Source organism: Esox lucius, chromosome 8 (genome assembly GCF_011004845.1).
Source record: "Esox lucius isolate fEsoLuc1 chromosome 8, fEsoLuc1.pri, whole genome shotgun sequence".
In the NCBI taxonomy this organism is placed as follows: Eukaryota; Metazoa; Chordata; class Actinopteri; order Esociformes; family Esocidae; genus Esox; species Esox lucius.
In genome coordinates this window covers 15,995,433-16,011,743 of record NC_047576.1, presented here as the reverse complement: position 1 = coordinate 16,011,743, position 16,311 = coordinate 15,995,433, and the positions used below count along the sequence as shown (strand labels likewise).

The 16,311-nt window shown below is 38.9% G+C and overlaps 1 protein-coding gene across 1 annotated transcript; it reads right to left on the bottom strand.

Moving 5' to 3' along the window:
* Nucleotides 1-4,217: 4,217 nt before the first annotated feature.
* depdc1a (DEP domain containing 1a) lies at nt 4,218-15,918 on the bottom strand. The gene is made up of 12 exons (XM_010871903.4): nt 15,713-15,918; nt 14,254-14,519; nt 13,913-14,054; nt 13,705-13,823; nt 13,342-13,472; nt 13,207-13,254; nt 12,097-12,234; nt 9,848-10,834; nt 9,326-9,498; nt 8,947-9,123; nt 7,778-7,966; nt 4,218-5,173 (listed from the first exon to the last, which is right to left on the bottom strand). Exons 1-12 carry the CDS (start codon nt 15,758-15,760, stop codon nt 5,030-5,032), a joined length of 2,562 nt encoding a protein of 853 aa, XP_010870205.2. The 5' UTR covers nt 15,761-15,918; the 3' UTR covers nt 4,218-5,029.
* Nucleotides 15,919-16,311: the final 393 nt, after the last annotated feature.

Here is a 16,311-nt window from a genome sequence, read left to right as displayed (position 1 = left end):
AGAGCGCAGTCTCCACCCCCAAACCAATCACTAGTCTCTGAAACAAGAATCCCTTTGTATTCAAACCATTCACATTTCCCATTGACGTTTAGCCCACCGCAGCCACACAATATCCCCCTTCTAGGAATTTCCCAGCCTAATTAAGACTAGAACCAGCACCATAATTGCCAACCTGTGAGACAAAAAGATTATGAAAGGTTTTTGATATATATTTTTTAAATGAACTAAAAGTTCAATTGAAGACTCCAATGAGTGTTTTTTAGTCCTAGACTAGGCTTAATCTGTGTCTACGAAACCTGTCCAATATGTTTTAAGTGTTCCTTTTGTTTTATGTTTATTCTACATCACTAGTGTCAAATTAATCTGTCTCTGAGGCCACTTTTGGTTTTACAGTTTTTCTGAATAAAACACTAAACCCCATTCTCTGAACCAAATTCTCAGTGGCCTAAACCCATTTCTTGAAACATTCACTCTTTTGGCAATACCTAAAACAAATTTAGGTAGTTTGCAAATTGCATTCAGTCTATTCGCAAATCTCTAAAAACATTCTCATTCACTAAATCGCATTTCGCACTCTGAGGCTACAAAATGGTAAACACGGGCGGCAAAAGTTAAACACAACTACCACACAGTTGTCATCGTTTACATACACTGACTCAAAATAGTTCACACTTGTTTCTAATGATGTGATCAAACCAGTTGTTCAGAATATAACTCAGTTCAGTGTACACAGGTGGCATAGGTCTGAGGCAGAGGAGAAGAGTATGTCTGAGGTGGTGGATGAGGAGGAAGAGTAGGTGTAAAAGGTGGTGGATGAGGAGGAAGAGTAGGTGTAAAAGGTGGTGGATGAGGAGGAAGAGTAGGTGTAAAAGGTGGTGGATGAGGAGGAAGAGTAGGTGTAAAAGGTGGTGGATGAGGAGGAAGAGTAGGTGTAAAAGGTGGTGGATGAGGAGGAAGAGTAGGTGTAAAAGGTGGTGGATGAGGAGGAAGAGTAGGTGTAAAAGGTGGTGGATGAGGAGGAAGAGTAGGTGTAAAAGGTGGTGGATGAGGAGGAAGAGTAGGTGTAAAAGGTGGTGGATGAGGAAGAATAGGTGTAAAAGGTGGTGGATGAGGAGGAAGAGTAGGTGTAAAAGGTGGTGGATGAGGAGGAAGAGTAGGTGTAAAAGGTGGTGGATGAGGAGGAAGAGTAGGTGTAAAAGGTGGTGGATGAGGAGGAAGAGTAGGTGTAAAAGGTGGTGGACGAGTATGTGTAAGAAGTAGTGGACGAGAACTCAGCACACTCCTCTGGCCGGATTCGGCACGAACACATGATGCTGAGGCAGAATGAATCTCTCACTGAATTTGATTTAGCAGTTGCACAACATTTGTGAGTTTACTGAAATGTGCTTTTCATTTAGAGAATTAAAATATATATATATAATTGGGCTTTTACAGTGGACTACTGTATTCTCATGCCACTGCTGAATATACAGACATTCAATACTGTATTAATTGCAGTACTTACAGTATTAAGTATATTCCCTGAAATTAGTTGTGATTATTATAGCTTTTTACCGCAAAGTATTTTATTTAAATCTGTAACAATATGCCCTGGATGCTGTTTTCAGTTTTTTATGTAGTGTCTAATTAATGCTCTGTAGTATTTATATATTGACTGTCTGCAAGTATGATCTGAAAGCATTGTTTGATTTTGACAGAAGAGTCAGGGGTTTCGTGAATCTAGTTAGAAGATTTGGATCGGTGTTTACAATTTTTAGAAAATGGGTGAAGTTTTCAAGAAGTCTTAGCAATTGTGAAAAACTGTAAAAAGAGTATTATTTCCTCTCCGTCAAAAAATAGTAATATTTCCATTGTGATTTTGTTACATTTTGTCACATTCCCTGATTCTATAGCTTTTGTTTTATTTCTACATAGTTTTGGATTTGTTTTAGTAATTCTATATTTGGGGGTTCTTACATTAACCTTAAACATTTCTTGTTTTTTCATGTACTCAACACATCTTTTTCACATGTTAATTTGTCAGAGAAAGATGTTCCATGCTAGTTATAACTCATTTGATGGACATAATGATTAAATATTAAACATTTAAAATAATCTTTATAACAGAGATTTCTATAGTCTCTGTGGTCACCAACAGTTTGTTTTGGAAATAAATGATTAAAGGTGTCTTCCTTTTCTTCATGCTGATTTAGATAAATGCAATTGTCAGTTGAGGTCAGACTCAGAGGACGTGATTCATCATCTTTGGTCACAAGGCATCTTTAACAGCCAATTACTCTTTCACATCCACCGGGGAAGTGCAATGGTACATGGAATGAGTACCTTAAAACAAGACGTATGGCAGTGGTTCTGTCTCGGGTGGCTTGCGCTTAGCTCCCCCTTCTGGTGCAAAATAGTGTAAGGACACTTAATAAATCTAGATGGCCCTGTATTGCAAGGTCAAAATGTTTTACACTGGAGTGTAACAGATGTGCCAGTTCAAGTACAAAACTAACCCTGTTTAAGTGTATGGCTGGAATTCACTCAAACTTGCCATAACAATAGCAGTGTCTATATGTATCTAATGCTGTCTTTTAGTGAATTTTAACATAATTAAAGAGACTTGAAACATGTTTTGTGATCTGAACCCTTACAATAAATAACTATTTAATGCAGTGACCTAAATAAAGGAAATACTTAATTAAATGAGGGACATACTGTATATTCAAAGTATTATCCTGGCAACCCTCTTAAGGCAGGATAAATTACACAGCCATTTTGAGTGACCACCTTTAAAATATGACTAAGTATAATGTATCTTCCAGAATGACAAGGCACTCATCCACAGGTAACTTGCAGTCAGGAACTGGTTTGATGAAAAAATGCAAACCATATGCAATTGCCTTTTCAGGCACCATGTTGATCCAATTGATCACTTGCGCAAGCTTCTGGAACAGTGTCTAAAAAAACCCACAATTAACAAAGCAACAGTTGGTTTAACTGTTGGAAAACATCTTTATCTACTAGATACATTTACATTTTTATTGTATTACATGATTTTTGTTCCTCATGGCACATTGAATAATTTGGTTGTTTTTGTGATGTGATGAACCTGCAATTTGGGCACATACTATTTAGCCTCTTTGGAACTTTTTTTTTGTTGCCTCATGTCACTTTGAAAATCTATAATATCAAAGTGCTAATTACAAAACCTCTTTTGTAGCTGACATACACTACCTGCTGTCACTCAACATCTCCTTTCCTCAAGTTCAGATTTGTGTTTGTAACCTGCAATTCCATTAAATGCCTATGACTAATTCATCCTACTTCTGAATACACTCCCGTTCAAAAGTTTGGGGTCACTTAGAAATGTCCTTTAAAATAACATCAAATTGATCAGAAATAGTGTAGACATTGTTAATGTTGGAAATAATTGTAGCTGGAAATGGCTGATTCTTTATGGAATACAGAGACCCATTATCAGCAACCATCAGTCCTGTATTTCAATGGCTCCTTGTTTGCTAATCCAAGGTAATCATTTTAAAAGTCTAATTAAGCATTAGAAAAACCTTTTGCAATTATGTGAGCATAGCTGAAAACACTTGTGTTGATTAAAGAAGCAATAAACTGGCCTTTAGACTAGAGCATCAGAAATTGGGGATTCGATTACAGGCCGAAAATGGCCAGAAACAAAAAAACGTGTCCATTCTTCCAAATGTAGCTGTGGTGGGCCTAGACACGCAGGAATTTAGGGCTCACCCATTCAGTTCAGACCATCACAGAGGTTTTCAGACTCATCTGGAAAATCAAACAGGACCTTTTCATTACCATGGGTCAATCGCAGCTTGGTGAGGTAGAGGAGGAAGGCCTTCCTGGTGTTTGAAGTTCTGCCGGCGTCATCTGAAAACACCAGTAGTATCTAGCTTCAATGTGTCAAAGGAACTGGCCACTCTGTAGGCATGAAAACCAAGAGGGTATAGCATTCCGGTTTTAAGGTGGAGAAGGTCCAATGAGTCGGCTAAATATTACTCCTGACTTCTTATCAATTTTGATTATACACATTCCATGCATCATCAAATATTGTATCTCAAGAGTGACAAGACATTTGTCTTGGACTAGCAAAATTACTTCCACTTCTGTTGCAAGACAAAATGACTATGGGATAAACTATTTATTTGACTTTAAACCCATTGAAAACTTAAGGCAAGATTTGTATAAAAATGTCTGCATTATTAAGCTCATTTTACATTTTGACTTTATTTTCCAGGTTGTTGCATAGCAAACAGATTTTGCATAGACATAACACATCCAAAGGTCATAACATGTTATAGGTAGCTCTTTAGAGGTCAGAAAATCTAAAAAAGGTATCGAGAAAACCGCATCAAACTGAATCAAAAAGTCCCCAATAAAGAAGGTTAAATGCTTTAAAGATCACAGTAGATGTATATTTTTCAAGCATGTATTGCTCCTTGTACTGACAGGTGCAGCTGCAGGTTGATGTAAAATGACAGAAAAAAAAAAAAATCCTTTACCTAACTGTTTGAGCTCAACATTCAAAGAATGTTATTGTAATAATAATTAAAAAAAATAAAAATAAAAAAATAAAAGGACTACAGAAAAGTGCAATACCAAAACACAGACAAATTACATGAACCATTGACATCACACAAAGAAATTACAAGCACTTCATATACTCCTACAAGGTACTGTACTTTGTAAATGTGGATCCATATAAAAATGTATTTCACTCCCAAATAGTAAGTAACCCTAACCCTTATCCAGTATACACCCATAATGGTTATGAATACTAATACAAAACGTTTCATTTACCAAAGACAATTATTGAAGTATTTAAAAATGACAAACTAAAACTTTAATGACAAAAACAAATATATATATATTGCATAATTTAAACAAAGACATGTTACATAGTCTAAACAGAGGTCGTCTCCCATGTCGTTCTCCCATCTTCCTTCATTGATCTGCCACGCCTAGTTTGAGGCAGTAACACAACATTCGACACACAAACAGTTGCATCCCAATTGTACCTTCAGTTTCTAATACCAAACGCTTTTGGTTTCTTCATACTAATCATCATTGGTGGCTTGATCTTTGGTTTACCTTCAAAAAGCTGTGCCTCACTCTCCGTGGTTGGAAACCGGCGAGCATAAATGTTGGGATAGAGCTTCTGAAACTGAGCAAAGAAAAGAAATTGCTTTTAATTACACTTTCAAATAATACTGCATTTCTGAAATTGTGCATTGGGATGATTTGAGAAAGTTAATAATAAAAAATAATTATATTAAAAGTAATCCACACAATAAACAGCTTAACCCTTTAATACATTTAAGTTTGATTGTCAAAATTAATAAATTTTCATTATTGAAGAACATGCATAAACACTATGGTTATGACAACATTATAAATTGCCCATTAAAGGTAAACTTGTCATAATAACATCATGGCATGTGTTCTACAGTTTGCTGTAGTTAAGCTTTGGGGTTTGCAAGCAGTGAAGTTAAATAAAGGAAAAACATACGTTGTTTTTTGATTTGTCAATCTGGCAATTCTATGCTCACAACAGCTAACACAACCCAATTATTCAATGAATGGAAGATCTTGAAAGGGGATAAAACATTTAGCCATATCTGACACCTCGAGCTGCTTTGTGCTCTCCACCCTTTCCATAATCCACACATTCGCTTGAACTACATTAATAGTCAAACTACCAAGTGTTAAATGTAGGCTATTGCAAATAGAGAAAAGGCTGTTTTAATTGTTGGCTCACAGCACGAGGCAAGTTCTAAAATGACCAAAGAATTGCATTTGACATTGTAAAAATATTTTTAAAAGGGTTGTGTAATATCTCCACTCTACTTATATTTTAACAACAAAGTGGTGAAATAAAGACTACATGCAGTATACCCACTTGTTTTCGGTGGGCATTGTGCATACTTCACTTCATCACTACTAATCCTACATATTAAAGTAATTTATATATTTAAATATTAGTTCAGTATGCTGAAGATGCAACAACTATCATGGGTTGTTAATATGACTAGGATTAATGAGTTTGGCTGCTAGACAAATAGTTACTTTGAAAATCATTAGAATAAGTGTGCACATGATGTACTAACTACCTTCAACATTTATGGCAGGATTAAGGTTTGGCTACTTGGTCAAGTAAAATGTCTAGTTAATAGTTACAAAGTAGCATATGTCCGCCTGTCAGAACAAATATTTTGGACAAACCAGTTGCCTTTTGTTCATCCAACAGATTTTGCTATGTATTTTTACCAAAACCACCAGATGCAAGGAACTGCTATGATAAGTTTGCATACCCTGGCCGAAATTGCTACATTTTGGCATTGATTTTTGAATCCAAAAAAATTAAGGATAGTGATCATATGAAGCCATTAATTCACAATTGTTTGGCTCCTTTTTTTTTATAACAACAAATCAACCAAATTGCCCGGATCAAAAGTGTACATACCCTTAAATGGTTGGCCGTGTTACAGACAAGGTGACGCAGGTGAAAATGGCAATTAAAGGTGAATTTCCCACATCTGTGGCTTTTTAAATTGCAACTAGTGTGTGTATAAATAGTCAATGAGTTTGTTACTGAGCCATAGGGAGCAGAACAAGGTACCTCTATAAAGATGGAATAGGATATAAGATATCCAAAGCCTTGCAAATGCCAGTCAGTACTGTTCAATCAAGTGGAAAATTCAGGGATCTCTTGATACCAAGCCAAGGTCAAGTAGACCAAGAAAGATTTCAGCCAAAATTACCAGAAGAATTATTCAGGATACAAAGAAAAAAAACACACAGGTTACCTTAGGAGAAATACAGGCTGCTCTGGAAGACTGTGTGGTTATTTCAAGGAGCAAAATATGACGACAAAAAAGAGCTGCATGGTTGAGTTGCCAGAGAGAAGCCTTTACTGTGCCAATGCCACAAAAAGCCTGGTTACAATATGCTCAACAACACCTTGACACGCCTCACAGCTTCTGGCACACTAATTTGGAGTGACGAGACCAAAATAGAGCTTTATGGTCACAACTATAAGCACAACTACAGGCACTATGTTTGGAGAGGGGTCAACAAAGCCAATAGTGAACAGAATACCATCCCCACTGTGAAGTAATGGTGGTGGCTCACTGATGTTTTTTGGGGGGGGGCGGCATGAGCTCTAAAGGCACGGGGAATCTTGTGAAAATGTATGGCAAGATGAATGCAGCATGTTATCAGAAAATACTGGCAGACAATTTGCATTCTACTGCATGAAAGCTGGGCATGGGATGATCTTGGACTTTCCAGCACGATAATGACCCTAAGCACAAGGCCACGTTGACCCTCCAGTGGTTACAGCAGAAAAAGGTGAAGGTTCTGGAGTGGCCATCACAGTCTCCTGACCTTAATATCAATCGAGACACTCTGGAGAGATCTCAAATGTGCGGTTCATGCAAGATGACCAAAGAATTTGCATGACCTGGAGGCATTTTGCCAAGACGAATGGGCAACTATATCACCTGCAAGAATTCAGGGCCTCGTTGACAACTACTAGAAAAGACTGCACGCTGTCATTGACGCTAAAGGGGCAACACAGGATTAAGAACTATGGGTATGCTGACTCCAGGTTTATCAGGTATTTGAGCACAACTGTAACTTCCTGACATGGCCAGCTCTCAATCCAGTAACCCTTCAGTTCCTGGTAAGATGCTTTAACTGCTTCATCATAAGAACTACCCCCCGGCCACAGCATTTTTCCAGAAGAAACACTGATCTAACTCCTTACCTGCTTAAGCTTCTTCTTTCTATCCTTCACAGACATGTTCTTGTCTTTCACCAGGTTCTCCAGCAGGTCAGCGATGGCAGCCTGGGACACTGTCATCTTCTGCTCCTCAAACTCCTTGGTGCTGACCTGTCTGCAGTAGGAATAGATGGGCATTGGTACTCCTGCACCACCACTACCTGGATAGTTAATCTAGAGAAAAGTACAAAAAAATTTGAGATTTCAGGAAAGTTAGACAAACTGAAGGAAACCATTTTGATGTCTTTGCATGCAGTTTGAAGAAAGTTCAGGTGTAGCATATAATTAGCTTAGTGCAATTGCTAGTCATTAATGAGTAAATATTCCAATTATGAACATCTGGGAAATTCCTCAGTACACAACTCGGACAACTTTCCAAGTTGGGTTTACAAAAAACTAGCTTGCTCACAATGAGAAATAATTATCTTACTTTACCCATAGTTCGGTATACAAATCCACAAAAACATTTTGCATGAAGAGAATGCAGACAATCAAAAGTAACCCACAGTCCCTAAATGAGGTTTATGGAATGTATTTGTTACAATTATCAATTTTCATTTTGACTTGAAGAGTTACTATGCATTAGGAATGCATAGATACCGATTCTCTATTGATTCCTGAGCTAGCTCAGCCGGGCCTTAGCTAGCTCAAGCGACTCTACGGTTATCCCTTGAAAAACTTGTTTTGCAAAGTTTGCTACTGCTAGTTTAACTAGTGGTACTAAGACATAACCTGCATGTTTCTGGTCTGCCTATTATCAAGAACTTGTGTTCACAGCACATTGGTATGAGAATCTGTTTTGTGGCATTAGCTCATTACATAGACACACTGTTGCCAAAACCCAATCCCACATTTTTCAGACACATTCCTGATGCCAGTATTGGATCAGTGCATCCCTACTACATATAGCCATGTAATAACTAACAAGCCAGCTTTGGGGTGGTTAAGTAGATTTCCTGCTTTTGAGAAGAGCTGGCTAGAACTTACTTGACCAGCAGCAACCTCAACATTCTTCGAAGTGTAAGAAGAGAAAAAAAATATCGGTCTAACCCAACCCCAAATATCACATTCCCAAAGGATACCTTTATTTTCAAACCTGCCAGAATTTAAAAGTATGCCATACTAGAAAAAAAAAAAGGAATTACATACTACACCTGTACTTTCCTGAGGTAGGCAATGTGGTCCTGGACAGCAGCCTGCAAATAGACAGGCACTTGAAGAATCTCATTGTGATGGTCAATTAGGAATGAGACCAGTCTGGTGGCCAGCAGCTCATCCAGGTCCATCTCCTCTTCACAGCCCAGCACACAACGAGAAAATGTATGTACCATCTGGAAACAATGGGATTGAAGTGTAATTATTACAGTCGGTTTTCATAATCGCCCCCATTCAGCAAGTACATTTACATATACTCACAATTTTACTTGACGTCAAGGTGCAATATACACAATATTTTGTCAAGAATTTTGTACTTCATTAAATATTTTGTCAAGTTTGTTGTATAGAACAGCAAAAACCTGCATTTCTCCTCACCAGTGTGCGTGTTCCTATTGCATCATGAAGCCGAGGCATATCCACGTTTTGACTCATCCGGGATATCATCCTCATCAACAGCTGGAGCTTCCTCCTGCTGGCAGGGGGCAGAAGGAGGGTGCAGAGCTGCAGCGCCTCGATGGCCACCCGCTCCAACTCAGGCTGGAGGAGACCTTTACAGACACACACGCACAACACTATACTACTGGAAGTGGAAGGCTGTGTATTAAGCACGCTTTGGGCTATTGGATATTAAAAGCATTGAAGCAAGTTAAGAGTGTGATTTCAACTAGATTAAATCAATGTCATATCCCAATGGTAAAATAAATTCACTACAGCTAGAACTCCATTACTAATATTACATCATACTGGAAGTGCATAATACAATTGTACATAGCAATACACTTAAGACAAATTCAATTTTCACCTTATATTAGTGCAAGTTCAGTAAGTAATGTTTGATCAGGTGTTACACATGCAGCATAACCACAAAACAACACAAGCATGCAGACGTAGGCTTACTTTGCTCAGGACTCAGATGGCGTGCATAAGTGGAGACAAACGGCAAAGCAAGGGTTGGCCTGTACAGGTCCAGAGAGCTTTGACAGCGCCTGCTAACAGAGGGCCCTGCTCTCAGGTCTGTGCTGCTGGCCCTCAGGTTGCACAAACTGGGGCCTCTCAGGTCAATAACAGAGGAGAAGTCTGGCTTCATGGTGATCTCTGCCACCGGAGTGTTAATACTAAGACAACTAGCAGACATCTCTCTGCACTCAATTAGATCCAAATAGGTACCAATACTCCTTGGGCGCATGGGCCTGAGTTTCTGACTGACTGAAAGGTTGTCCATTGGTAGTGAGATGTTACTTCTGGCACTTTCACTTTTGGAGCGGTGATGAATGTCCTTTTGAGAAATGATACCTGAAATGGTTTCAGAACTAGAAGTTTCTGTGACAAAGACTTGGGGTGCAGGATTAGGGCAGACATCTGGCAGAGAGTCTGTTGTATTCTGAGGCGGGGTACTGTACATCCTGCTATTGTTACTAGATGCCAGACTCTCGGCAGACTGGAAAAACTTGGACTGGGAGCATGAGTCAGACTCTGACTCGTCGAGGATTCTCGAGAGAGAGCAGCTCCTGGGTCTTCCGAGCCTGACTGTCGCAGCTCCACTGCTCTCTGACTTGGTTAGGTTCAGACTGCTGCCTTCCAGGATGTCCCCAGAACTTGCCCGTCGGCCTGGCAAGTTCATCTGGGGGATTTTCCTGGCACAATCTGAATTCGGAGCAGTAAACGTAGACTGGACCCTTGAGCTGAACACATCCCTCATTGGCGAATCACCCTCTTCAAAAGCCTCTTTCCGAATTAAGCTTAACAGCAGGCATTCAGTAGATTTGAACTGGTTAACGGAACCATTCATATGCGGATTTTTTGCAGGCTGGGGATAGGTTGGCTCCTCTTGGTTTTTCCGCTTTCCTCTCTGGGTTTTAGGAACCACAATGTAGCCACATAAAACTAGCAAGGAATAAGATAAAACAATGCAACGGTAAACATGTAATCCCCACGAATGACGCCACCCTGGGCCAGTGCAATTGTGCCAAATATCTGTAACAAGACATTTCTAACAAAGGTTTATCACATATTGCTTGTGGTATCACATGGGTTAACAAGATGAATATCCCTGAGCATGCTTGCCCAATTTCAACATGGGGAGCCAATTTGACTAAGATGTTATAGCAATACCATGTACTTGATGTGAATGTTCTAGCATACATTCAGTCTTGACAGATGTGCCGGACCCCACACACACCTGTTAATATTTATTGGTCAATAGCAGCCATTAATCTAACATTGCGTCAAGCTACCCTTGTCCATAGATCTGGCATATCAAGTTGTGCAGATAGTAATTCAGTGCCAGAATAAATGTACAAACATTTCTCACAAAAAGGAGTGGAGCAAATTAGGTCTTCCTCCACTCACACGTCAAGGGCAAATGCCATTTACAGGGGTGGATCCCAATACAAAGTAATCAAAACAAGTTAGCTTAGGGCAAAAACTAATATTGCACCATCATACCACTAAATAAAAATATTGAGATATAGGCTATGAAAACAATTTCTTACAGAGTTCTACAGCTTTCACCTAAATAAATTATCCTGTAAAAATGACTGCCAGATCACGTAAGCAAAGCCTGCCATGGAGGCAGCATATTCACCAAAATCATTGCGGGGGACTACAACTTGTGATGCCAGCAGGACATAAACAAGCAAGTGGGCACATTGAGGGTGAAAGAGGAAGTGCTAATTAGACAAACTTGAGTTAGTTACAACAGTCACAGCCACATAGAGCAGTGGAGGTCACATCATCTCATATAAAACATAACCAGTAGCAGTTTCATGCCTGCTTGTATAAAGTCTTATGCATCTTAATAAATTAGAGAAGTCAGTGAAGATATGTCTCAAAGAAAGTGTCATTCACAATCTGAATATGTGTTGATAATGTATAACCCCCTTCACAATAGTCAATGTAAATACAGCAAACTTCAAAAGATTTGCCTGAGTCCAATAAACATAAGAGTTGAGCTCGCAACTTGAACATTTACAAATGAATGCAACGTTCATTAAGTTTTAACAGAGGACAAATGGTATGAAAGGTCAAATGAATCCTGGTTTTAAAAACACCTCAGGTTAGGGTTGAAAAGAGAATGCATTAAAACCATTCCTTCAAACCATTTAACAACACTATTCAGTTAAATAGTTTGTTAAAAACATACATACCCAAGACGTTGACAAACAACTCATAGTATTGAAATGTGAGAAGAGGCTGAGGGAGGCTGTAGAAGTAGTCAGAGACTGTTTTAAACACATCCCGCTCAAAACCAGGATAGGATGGATGACTGGAGTCATACTTTGGCCCTAGAAGTGGATGAGTGGCTGAGTGAATGGTCAAATCTTTCCAGCAAAAGTTCACACATACTGAGAGCCTGTTTTTTTTTTTTTAAATAAGGTAACATCTACTGATGGGTGACAAATTAAAAGGAAAAACCTGAATAAACGAGTAGAGAAACGTTCATACAGGTGTACTGCATGACACAAAGCAACACTCTGTGGCGTATATAAAAAAGCCCAATTGACCACAATTATGGACCAAGACTGCAAGAGGCAAGGATAGCAGAAGCTTCAGTAAAAAGGACTGCTGAGTTGACAAGTGTTTTAACAGGAACATTAACTAGTTACACTTGCATTTAGATCTATAGGAAAGACATCAGTAAATGGGGTCAGAAACTGCGGTCAGAGGCGCACATCCTATGACCATGATACGCATGTATTAATGGGAAATGTAAGGAAAAACAGAAGAGCAGCTCTTTCCCAGGTGACAGAATGCCAATGCAGGAAGTGATCAGGCGGTCAGCAACAACAGTCTGTTGAGAACTACACAGAGAGGGATATTTTAGTAGGGTTGCAGTACATAAACCCTCATTATAAAGACAAATGTACATTTGAGAATTAAAAACTATAGGCACTGGTCTACAGAAATGTGGAAAAAGTAATTTGGTCACTGCGCCATTCTCGACAAGTGGGCGAATGCATGGGTCGAATACACCAACAGAACAGTTTGGACCAATGTGTTAGACCAGGCTCACCACCACCACCATCAATACCAAATGAGAGAACATCTTTTGGAAGAACGGTGTTCCAGCCTTGCAGCAGAGTATAAGAGACTTGTTGAATCTATGCTAAGGCACACTGAAGCCGTTCTGGCAGCTTGTGGTGGCCCATTACCTTACTGAGACTTTGTTGATTTTTCCTTTAATGTGTCACCGATCAGTATATCTCGATACAGAAATGCCATAAAAAACAGTTACAATAAATACTGTAAAAGCTTACAGTTTGCAAGGCATTTCATTGCAGACAAAACCCAGTGTGGGAGATCATCTGTGGAGACAAGGCTAACAAATTAGAATAAGTCTTACATAGTGCACATTTATACAGAAGGACAAATAAAGCAGAGAAAGAATATACCAGTCTTGTCATCAAGCGTAACAACACCATGCTTGTTCACTTTGGTCATGTTGTTCACAATATTTTGAGGATTGACGAGTCTTGGGTCCAAAACATCCTCAAGTGCGGTCAATCCCAATGTTTTCTGTAAGCTAAAAACAGAAAATGGCTTAAGAATGGAGTAATTCTACCTACATTTAATTAGATGTCATTTAGCAGATATTCTTGTACACAGCAACTCTCGTCATACCATTCTACCCTATACTGGCCACCCGTGGGAATTGAACCTACAATCCTGCCATTGTAAACAGCATGCTTTTCCAGCTGAGCGATACAAGAACAACTTCAGAGAATGATTTAAATTAAGTAAGTGGGGATCCTTACTGTGTGAGAGTGATGCTTCGCCACACATTCTGGATATCTTCCTCTGTTAGTTCTTTGGGCTGGATCACTTCAATCAAAGGCTCCGTCTCAATATCTTGTACTGAAGGATCAACATTTTCCTGTAAAAAACAATGGATTTCTGTCAATTATGTAGCAAAGTTATACCATAGGCATAATAAAGGTACATGTTGAACATAAAGTCACTTACTAAAGTCTCTCTGTCAGGTTTTTTGGAATTCCTGAATTTTAAGAAGCCTTCCTTTTCTTTCAACGAGAACTTATTTATTGATCCTGGCCTTGATGCAGGAGGATGGTGGGGAATGGGCTTCAAAGGAGAGGTTGAAGCAAACCTAGGACATTCAAGTAAGTACAAAGATTTTAATGAAAAACAATTCAACAACACACACAGCAGGCAATAAGTAGTTAACAGATACAAATGTTAAGTCTACGTTTTGCTTTGATCTTATTTGTTTAGAAGTTCATTGGATCTGTAGCAACCACTTCAAATAAAATTAATAAATAAATTAGTAAATAAAGATAAATATTTACTTGAAGAGATGGCTGTTGTCCTCTAAATCTTCTGTACCCCATCTACCCTTCACATCCTCGATCACATGATTCTTCAGGAACTTCTTCAGCAGCTGGACAGTCTGTTGCCTAGTGACATCTGGCCCGAAGTTACTATTGCTTTTGAGCAGTTCATGCAACCAGTCGACAGCTGCCACGGCAGTAAAACAGTTCCCATACACTCTGAAGTGTTGCCGATGTTTCCGCAGAGGCATCCCGGCTCGAAATAGCTTTGTGACTTCATTCCACTGCAAAGGTTAATTAATCAACGTTAGTTTCAGCAGATACGACGGTATAAAGCAGTGATCCTCAACGATTTTCCTCCAAGTGTATTTGTAAAGCTTAAAATATATGTTTATAATCCTAGAGCAATAATGTTGTAAAATGTTAGTTTGCAATACTGTTGCGAGGTACTAGCTAACATTCTTTCATGCAAACTAAACTCGCCGTGCACGTGGATCCGCGAGCGCAAATCATTGTTGTCATCCCCACCCGACATGCCGGCCAAATAGCGAAATCAAATGGTAATCAGATATAAAATGTAGGGAATGGTCGAAACAGTCACAGACATTGGGGTTGATCGCTCTTTAGCACATTTGACTGCGCCGCGTTTTGTTTGAAATACATATTAGAACGCTAACTCCGAGTCATACAAAATCATGCATTTCCCTACTCCAAGGATAAACCAGGTTCTTTGATAAATCCTCATATCAATCCAATAACATTAAGTGTTTAAAAATGTCGGTCAACAAGCGTTTTAGTATTTACTAACATTTTAGTATTTTAATGATATATCTAACAATTACATTACAAATAATTCGGTAACAGAATAATTTGTCAGTGGTTTTTGGTATGTGGATTATGTATTTAGTACAATAGTTGCAGCTATGAGGCCCCTTACATTTCCAGTTGCTTGTCAGTTTTATTATTGTTAGTTTAAGTACAGTACATTCCGTGTAGCAGTGCTACAGTGTACATCCCCTGGTTGCTCCAATAGAAACGTAATATTTTGTCTCGTACCCAACTGTATTTTCACAATATAACGTTCGTAAACAGACTAAATTCGGAATGGAGTGGTAGTTATAGTAGCGCTGACCCACAGCAACAAGTCATAAAACTTCTCTCATCTACCCGAGTTACAGTAGGTCGTTACGTTGTTCCTATTACTACTACTACTGTACAAGACAGCGTTTGTTCGCGTTTCATGACTGATCTGCAAAGAAAACAAACATCAAATATTTCTCTACATAGCCAGCCAACGTGCGTAAGAGGCTGCACATTGGTAACATGAATTAATTAGATACGTTATTTTACCAAATTGTATTGTAACGTTATTAAGCTGCCAAGTTAGCCAACGTCACAATAGCATGCAGTGTACTAGCTCCACAACAAGAAATCGAGTACTGCTAACTTATCCACAAAAAAAAACGTTAATGCTTACCAGTTTGGTTGCCCTGTATGGACCGGGAGTGACAATCTGAGAACTCATCTTCTTGAGTTAAAAACGAGGAAAACCAACTTTTAAAAATAGCACAATGTTCAAAGCTTTTTGTTTTCAAAGCAGTGACATAAATTAGACATTTTCTACGGCTAAACAGCCACTAGCCCCTACTTGCATTCCACTCCGTTTAAAAATTACGTGCCTTGTTTCCGAGGCAGCTCATTGGACACCCATTCTTTCACGTGACTGTAAGTGGGCTGGTGAATAAAAGACGTCCGTACGTCTTTAAACGAATTAAACATATCTTCCGCGAAACACTCGATGAACCCAGGCCACCATGTGTCAGATCTTATAAGGAATAATCAAGTTTATCCTTAAACTGAAATTGTAATTTCGAGAAGCATAACCTTTTCATTAAATGATCACTGCCACGTGGGGCACGCTGTATGATCACTCTGACCAGTTGGCTACATTTTGTTCTGTTAATTACTGTACAGGCTTGTTTTATTAAAAACCAGTGTTGGGGGACGCTATACTGAAACATAGCTTACCAATTTTTTCCCACTAGAGGAACTTTAACTACACTAATGTTCCTAGTT